This window comes from Stomoxys calcitrans, chromosome 5 (genome assembly GCF_963082655.1).
Source record: "Stomoxys calcitrans chromosome 5, idStoCalc2.1, whole genome shotgun sequence".
In the NCBI taxonomy this organism is placed as follows: Eukaryota; Metazoa; Arthropoda; class Insecta; order Diptera; family Muscidae; genus Stomoxys; species Stomoxys calcitrans.
This window is the reverse complement of record NC_081556.1, coordinates 21,003,604-21,012,337: the sequence shown is the minus strand read 5'-3', so window position 1 is coordinate 21,012,337 and position 8,734 is coordinate 21,003,604. Positions and strand designations below refer to the sequence as shown.

General features: G+C 41.1%; 1 protein-coding gene across 1 annotated transcript; it reads right to left on the bottom strand.

Moving 5' to 3' along the window:
* Positions 1-3,757: 3,757 nt before the first annotated feature.
* Positions 3,758-8,621, bottom strand: LOC106080860 (zinc finger protein 436). Its single transcript, XM_013242458.2, has 6 exons — positions 8,457-8,621; positions 7,582-8,375; positions 7,317-7,501; positions 4,895-5,014; positions 3,905-4,838; positions 3,758-3,838 (listed from the first exon to the last, which is right to left on the bottom strand). Exons 1-6 carry the CDS (start codon positions 8,461-8,463, stop codon positions 3,782-3,784), a joined length of 2,097 nt encoding a protein of 698 aa, XP_013097912.2. The 5' UTR covers positions 8,464-8,621; the 3' UTR covers positions 3,758-3,781.
* Between the last annotated feature and the right edge of the window lie 113 nt (positions 8,622-8,734).

The window sequence follows — 8,734 nt, the reverse complement described above, 5'->3', positions numbered from 1 at the left end:
GACCTAGCCAACGGAGCCATTGTATTTTGATACATGTAACTATGCTATCGTCGTCATACAGCCACGGTTAAGTCACTCTCGAACCCCGGTAGACGGGATGACAAGACCTCAGTCACTTTTGGCGAGATAACCGTGACTGATCTGAAGAGATGCGCCAGGTTGTTCAATCGTCAATTTATTGTGCATCCCGAGCGAGACAGGACAAGGAGGAGAGCCATTCGCCGTATTCGTGGTCTCCGAGCCGATGAACAGCCATCACAATTTACCGTGGGCGAAGTTACGAATGTCATCCGCGGGGCCAAATCTTCTAAAGCGTTGGGTCCCGACGGAATCTCTACATTGATGTTGAAGAATCTGGATTCACCTGGAGTTGAGTACCTTACCACTGTCCTCAACCTGTCATTGAACACTGTTATAGTTTCCGATGTCTGGAAAATGGGCAGAGTGATCCCGCTTCTGAAGCCTGGAAAAGACCCGAGTTTGGGGGAGTCGTACAGACCGATCTCGCTTCTCTCACCAGTGGCAAAGACGCTTGAGGCATTACTCCTCCCGAGCCTCGTAGGAGAATTTCCATTCGCCGAGCATCAACATGGATTTCGGAGACTGCACAGCACAACAACAGCATTGCATGCCATCACCACACACATTTGCCGTGGCTTCAATCAGCCCAGGCCATGTGATACGACGGTCCTCGTGGCACTGGACCTATCGAAGGCGTTCGACACGGTCAGCCATGCCAAATTATTTGAGGACATCGCCGACACGTCCCTCAAGCCAGGCCTGAAACGATGGGTCGCGAATTATCTGTGTGGTCGCCAGTCATTTGTGGAATTTAGGGATAAGAAGTCGAAACACCGTAGAGTGAAACTGGGAGTTCTCCAAGGTGGGGTGATATCTTCGGCACTGTTTAACCTCTACCTATCCTCCATTCCACCCCCTCCAGACGGCATAGAGATCCTATCATATGCGGACGATTGTACGATCATGGCATCAGGATTTGGTCTCCAGCAGCTCAAGACTTAAACCGTCGTCTAGTTGCTCAAGAAGTCAAGATCCCAGATCAGCTTATGTGACACCTATATCAGGTTATGGACCATACATCGCACAGTTATTGTAAGTCATAACAAAATAAGTCATGCTAAATTTCAGCCAAATCGGATAAGAATTGTGCCCTCTAGTGACTCAAGAAGCCAAGATCCCAGATCGGTGTACATGGACCGTTAAAGCCTTTTACAATCCCAACCGATCTACACTAATAGGAAGTATATATTGGGTTGCCCAAAAAGTAATTGCGGATTTTTCGTATAGTCGGCGTTGACAAATTTTTTCACAGCTTGTGACTCTGTAATTGCATTCTTTCTTCTGTCAGTTAACAGCTGTTACTTTTAGCTTGCTTTAGAAAAAAAGTGTAAAAAAGTATATTTGATTAAAGTTCATTCTAGGTTTTATTAAAAATTCATTTACTTCCTTTTAAAAAATCCGCAATTACTTTTTGGGCAACCCAATATTTTAAGCGGCTAGCTTTACTCCTTTGAGTGTTAGCGCGTACTTTCGATGGAGGCATGAGGTGAATACCGAGCTGACTGTGATGGTCGATGGAGAAATTATTCCATCAAGTGTCACAAAATACTTGGTGTCACATTTGACAGCTCTTACAAATTCTCCACACATGCCACAGCAATTTGCGATAGTCAAAAGTAGGTACAAGGTCCTCAAGTAACTTGCCGGCAGCACTTGGTGTGCCGATAAAGAAACCTTGTTGACAACGTACAAAGCAATTGGCCCACTGACCAAAACAGAGGTTCCGATTTACGTATGTCTCCATCCTGATTTGTGAAGACAGATCATTGACGCTCAAAGTAGCAAAATGGTACCCAGATTACTGCAGAACCTGGAAAAACATATGACAGCAATACCTCTTTTTGCAGGACGAACTAAGTTTTCGGTGAACTTCTTCTATTTTTCAGTTCAGCACACTCATACAGCAATAATTTTACAATTTCCTCAAAGAACCCTAAAACTTATAATTTGCAATCAGTCGTAAACACACGGATAAGACGCAAGAATCGACAGAAGGGTGCAAGAATGAAGTTTTACTGTTTTACTTCAATAAAATACCCTACTTAGTGACCATTGTCATAGGTCGCCCTTAAAACGAGCCTGTATGTTCCTGCACGTATACCCAGGGCTAGAATGACATATGGTACAAGAAAACAATAGCGACACCCAATTGTCTTTTCTCTGACAATACAGGGCACACTCTATTTGGATCTCGCCGAAATCTTAACTTACGTGCAAACAGCGAGTAGTAACTGCGATAAAACAATGACGAGTTAGTACCCCCTATCAGAAATTGGAATTTGTTTTTTTCGACTCGCGATATGCTGAGCTGCATGGCTTAAAAAAATGTTTGTTCGTGAATGTTTCTCCATGATTTTTCTCTCTCTTAGGAAAACAGGTGCCATTTAAGGCAGTCTTTCATCCCAAGCCCATTTCGGCATAAAGGTATATTTAAAGAAGGATGTTTGTTGATTTTTTCAACATTCTATCAAGTCTTTCCCAAAAATTGTTTAGTGCTTGTATAAACATTCTTACCTGTAACTTTCACTTTAAAAATCCAATTGGTTGCGAATATATATTTGAAAACCCATAAAATATGTGCAGTGTTCAATTTTTCACTTTTAATATTTTTCAACTTTTGTTTTGCGCCATTCACATAAAAACATATAGCAGCTGACGGATCGATTATTCGACAAAAACAACTGTAATCGAAATTATGAGAGATACCCATAGTTCGTTGCCAAACGTCCATCATTTTGAAAATTTGCCAAACATCGAAAAACAATTGTTAGAGCATGAAATTATTAAATTTATAGAGCTGGGTAGATATCATGGCGAAGCAATTAAAGGTGGTCTCATTTCTACCACAACCACAATTCATATGGTGCAATCCGCCATCTTGCCATCAAGCTGATCGACGTTTTGCTAACACACTCAAAGAAATTTGTGTGTGTGTACACGTATGCGTACATGAGCAGAGAATATGCGAGAAAGAAGATAACAACAAAAAGAATGCAAACAAAAATCTGAAAACTTAACACCGTCAAACCAGACCGGCTGTAAACAGCTTTTCGCGTGAGACCACCTTTATAAATCCGCCTTGGCTGCGAGCTATTGGGCGCGACCACAGGTTGCGGATAGAGGAATGCTCCATACGGAGTAGCAAGGCAAAACAATGAAAGTTGGTCTCATTTTTACAACAACCACAAATCATATGGTGCAATCCGCCATCTTGCCATCAAGCTAATCGACGTTTTGGCAACAAACACAAAGAAATGTGTGTGCGTGTGTGTATACGTGTGCGTACATGAGCAAACGTGGCCGGCTGTTAACAGCTGAGGCCCCCCTTTTAAATCCGCCTTAACGGAGTAGCTGCAACAACAGTCACGGACAATCAGCGGTACACACACACACAACCCAAAAGACAGATAGTGCAGCTGTTTACGGTACACTACGTGGTATATATGTCATGGTAGGCCATGATCCAATTTGTACATGCAAATGCATAACCAGGCCTTAACTCGTTTGCTAAGATGTGCAGTCCCCTTTTTTGTTTGTAAGCCAACTTCAATTATTAATAAAATAAAATAACTTTTAAGTTTTAAACATTTTGTTAATTAGTAATTCATAATTTGTACTATAAAAACTTTATACACTTTTTACATTATTATCTAAAATACAGTCTATTCAATTAAACTTTAATAATTTTGAAGAAGCTTCGCTATTTCAACCAATCCGTTATAATTTCTTCTGCATGCAAATTGTCATCAATTGTAGTCTGAAAGTGAATATCAACTTTAATTACAAACAGGTTTGAAACAAATGCTTTCCAATTAACACAAACCTCTTCCCTCGGCAAAATGGTTTGAGTTGCTGCCATAGTTTCATCCATATCATCATCGTGATCAATACCATTTAATTTGTTGCCATCATTATTATTGTCTAGCTCATCATCACCAACAAAATTGTCATCGTCTTCATTGATAAAATCTTCCCCATTATCACATGCAGTGTCATTCGACAAAGCCTTCTGTTGTTCCAATAGCTGTTGCGGTTCCATATCAACGCCATGCTTTTCTTTTAAATGAAGGCGCAAAGCAAACAAATGTGCATATGTTGCTCCACACAAATGGCAACGATTTTTTAGGATTTTCATTCCTTTATCACCCTTTTTGTGCGTTTTCATGTGCATCTTGACGGCATACATTGAGACAAAGGACCGATTGCATTCGGTGCAACTGTAGGGTCTTTTATGACTATTCCGATGGCCACATAGTTGTACTGACGTACGAAAACTTTTTCCACATTCCTCACATTTATATTGACGTTCCGCCAAATGGGTTTTCAGATGATGCGCATAGACCGACTGTTGTTTGAATCTCTTATTACAGGTGGCACAAACATAGGGTCGAATATCGGTGTGGGTACGCAAGTGTAAGGTTAACGAATAGGAAACACGGAACGTTTTGCCACATACCTCACAGTTGAAAGGTTTTTCTCCAGTGTGTATACGTTCATGTTTCACCTTTTCGTAGGGACGTAAAAATTCCTTGCCACAATATTGGCAAGCATGTTTTTTGTGTGCCTGGCCATTGCCGAATAAATCCTGATTTCGCACCACCGTCTGTTTGCTTTTATTTCCCTTCGTCTCATTATGCATTTGTATATGCATTTCATAGTTAGTTGCATTATCGAATTGCTTGTTGCATTTGCTGCAATTATATTCTTCGACATTTTGATGCATATTCTTGTGTATGATTAGAAGTTTTTGATCGAAACTGGAAACAAAAGCTTTTCGTTAAAACAAAATTATGGGAGAAATTATTAAACTAACCTTTTGTTGCAGATTTCACAAAAAAATTGATTCAATTCGTTGTACTCGGGTAGAGCGCCTGCTGGCAATGCCTCCTGAATGGATTTTAGTGAACGCTCATTATGCATCTTCATGTGTAATCTGCAAAAGAAATTGGTTGATAAATAACTGTGGGAAAGTTTCTTAACAAATGTGGGGTTCAGGTCACAATTGGAAGGACTGTTTTGGTAATATAAATTAGGCGAGGTAAAATCGTTCTGATCATTCAGAAAATTGTCGACTGCGCAATTCAAAACACCAACTATAACAACAAGGACATCGCCAACCTGTCCCTTTAGCAAGGCCTGAAACGCTGGGTCGCGAATTATCTGGATGGTCGCCCGTCATTTGTGGAATTTAGGGATAAGAAGTCGAAGCACCGTAGAGTGAAACAGGGAGTTCGCCAAGGTGGGGTGTGATATCTCCGGCACTGTTTAACCCCTACCTATCCTCCATTCCACCCTTTCCAGACGACGTAGAGATCGTATCATATGCGGACGATTGTACGATCATGGCATCGTGAGGTTTAACGCTACAGAGAGAACCTCTAGATCAAGCGGCATATCAAGCTGCTGTAGACAACAATCATGCTACCGTTTGGTAACAGATGCGGTAAATGGCTACCGGGTGAATGTAGTCCTTTTGGAGAACGACCGCCTCCCATTGCACCTGAAGAAATTGACCTTCCCGGATAAACCAGAGTAGTTTTGGCTTAATTACGTTCCGACAGATGCAGCCGCCTCAACCCCTACAGAGCAAGAATTGATGCCGTCGTGAAAGATGTATGTCTCGATTGTAACCGGGGATCACACGATACACGTAGATGCGGTAAATGGCTACCGATAGTCTTTGAAGAACGACCGCCTCCCATTGCACCTGAAGAAATTGACCTCCCCCTGCAAACCAGAGTAGTTCTGGCTTAATTACGTTCCGGCAGATGCAGCCCCCTCAACTCGTATAGAGCAAGGATTGATGCCGACGTGCAATATGTATGTCCCGATTGTAACCAGGGATTGCACGATACACGTCACCTATTTAACTGTCCAGCCAAACCCACTCGGCTCAGACCCAGATCCCTGTGGACGCACCCCATCTTAGCGCAGAGTTTTTGGGTCTTGACACTCAACAGAATCAAGCAGACGAAAGATAGATCACAACAAACTATTACACAACAACAACAAGCTTAATATAACTGATTACAGTCGATTCTATTGGCCCGGTGCGATTTCAATTCGACTATTGTCACTGTTAGGTAAAGAACAGTATTTTAGTGTAAGGATATAAACGCATTCTTTGAGGATGGGATGATCGCATTGTTTGGGTGCCGGGCAAGGGAGAATAAAAGAGCAGACAATTTGGCCGTGAAGGTCAGAGGACTCCCATAAATAAACTTGGCGAATTCGAAGCCTTTCGGGCCTCGAAGTCCGAGTTAAGGGCGTGGGCCATGAACACTCAAGTAGCTTTGTGGAATGACGAAAAGGTTGGTAGGACGATGAAAATCCTATAGGAACACCCTGATCGTGAGAAGACAAAGCTATTACGGAAAGGAAGTAAGGAGATCGGTATAGTTTTCGGTATGATAACGGGGCACATAGGACTAGGTTAGGTTAGGTTTAAGTGGCACTCTGCCATCAGACTGAGTTAGACGTTGTTTTTGTAGCAGTGTGTTATACAATGAGGCGGCAGTCCTTGCATTTAAGAAGAACTCCATCGGGTCAATCCGGTACGTAAAACCGGCTGCCATGGGATTGCTCACGTTTTCGTCCATTGGGATACCAAAGGAATAGAAGAAGGAAGATGCCTTCTAGTTCCTAACGTTGAACCATGCAGATCGCTTTAAAAAGCCCAATAACTTGCAAATGTTCACATCCGCTAGATCAGACAGTTTCTCAAAGAAATGAGAACCTAAAGTGGAACTCCTTATAACTGATAGTGCGGGACACACACACACGTGTTCTATAGTCTCAGCTCCTGCAAAAGTCGTAGGACTAAAATCCGCACCTATGTAGAATAGTAGCGGCAAGTGATAGCATATGTAAGGCGTGTGGGATAATTGATGAGACGTTGAAGCATTTCCTATATCATTGCCCGACTTTCGAGGCTAACAGACACCGGCACTTAGGTGGAGCACAATATACGGATGTATGTATATGAGGAAAACATGGTCAATGCGTTTTAATAAAACGACTATATATATGTAACAAAGCGAGTTATTAGCGACTTTTAAAAACCAATTGGCACCCTGTTCTCGCGGCGATTGGTCCTTTGGACCTGAAGGAGCTTGCTCACACACAGGAACTTGACGAGAATCGGCTCTGATATGGGGGCTCCGAAATCAGTAAATTTGCAAGATGGACTTTTTTGGACTATAATTACAACTAGCATCAAGACAATATCCACTTACTTTAAATTTTTAGCCGTTTCAAAGAATGTATTACATATGTCACATTTAACAGGTCCTTCAGCAATCTCCAATTGTTTATTTCTGTGGAAGCGCATGTGATTATTATATGTGCGCTGATTATGAAAGACTTTTTTGCACAAATTACAGCTAAATGTGGCTGGAGTTGTTGTTAATGGTACTGTTTCCTAGTGGACAGATATAAAATTAAGAAAAAAATGTTCAACAACTTTAAAAAAGTATGTACAATGTGTATGCATGTATATACCTCCTCATCGCAATTTGTCATATGCATTGAAAGTTCCTCATACGATATACACATTAGATTGCAGTACGTACATATATAAGCATTAACATCGTTCTCCTCCTTCGGTGGCTCCTCCAAGTCAGCTACAGGTATGCCCAGCGTGCCACATTCATGATCTTCTGCTGTCTGCAAATCATTGAATATACCTTGGCATTCGTAGCAGAAGTATTGTTCTTTATCGGTATCCGCACCTTCCTTTCTCAAAGGAGATTTTGGCCCTTCATATTCAATAACTTCTGATGCAGGCTCTATCGCCTTTTCACCTTCAACAACATTTTCCACTAAATCCCACAATATATCTGCATGTTCCACCTTTTCATGCAATGCCTCCTCAACAATGTCTTCCCCAGGGAAGTCTTGCACATCATTTTCTGGATTTTCACTCAATAATTCTATGCCGGGATGTTCGAGTAGGAATTCATTGATATCATTGTATTCCATGGAACATTCTTGACAGAAATAGCTCTGTTTTATTAGCCCCAGTTCGGTTATGCATTCTTTTAATACAAGGTTATGTTTGGAAAAATCGTTCCCATTGATTTCTACATTCAACTCGTCTGTAATACAATCACGTTGCCCTTCTTTGATATGTTCTGTTTCATATTTGATGATATTATGTTCTATATGAAGATTTTGGTCTGTAATTGTTTGCGAAGGCTGCAACGTGTCAACATTTCCCGTGACACTTCCATAAGGTTCCTCATATTCATATGCGTACCACTCTCCATCTTCGATATAATCAAAGTTCTCATTTTCTGTAAGCAAATTAACACATGAGTTATCAACTTTCATACACGAGGTTAGTTTTCGAGTGCAAGTGATTTAAGTTTACCTACCTGCCATGATGATTTGACCAGTCAAAATCGTTGGCAGTTATGGAGCAGGAGCTACTCAAGAAAATGAAACGCTTTTTTAATTTCAAATTCAAACAAATAAATCGAAATTGTTTAATTTCATCACATCTAACTTCGCATGGAAAATTCTGCTTGCGACTATTGACATTTGCCTGTGTTCACTAAATCAAGGGAGTTGTTGACACAACACAAATCTGTCAGTTTTCCTTTTGGGTTAATACTAAAGTTATGTGCAGGACGTACATTTCTGTCAAAAATGT

What these genes read in the sequence shown, in the direction of transcription:
- LOC106080860 (XM_013242458.2), bottom strand. An exon ending in GAAACGGCTAAAAATTTAAA is followed by an intron (nt 5,015 to 7,316) that starts GTAAGTGGATAT and finishes TTTCTTTTGCAG; the next exon opens with ATTACACATGAAGATGCATA. An exon ending in CCATTTTGCCGAGGGAAGAG is followed by an intron (nt 3,839 to 3,904) that starts GTTTGTGTTAAT and finishes ATTCACTTTCAG; the next exon opens with ACTACAATTGATGACAATTT.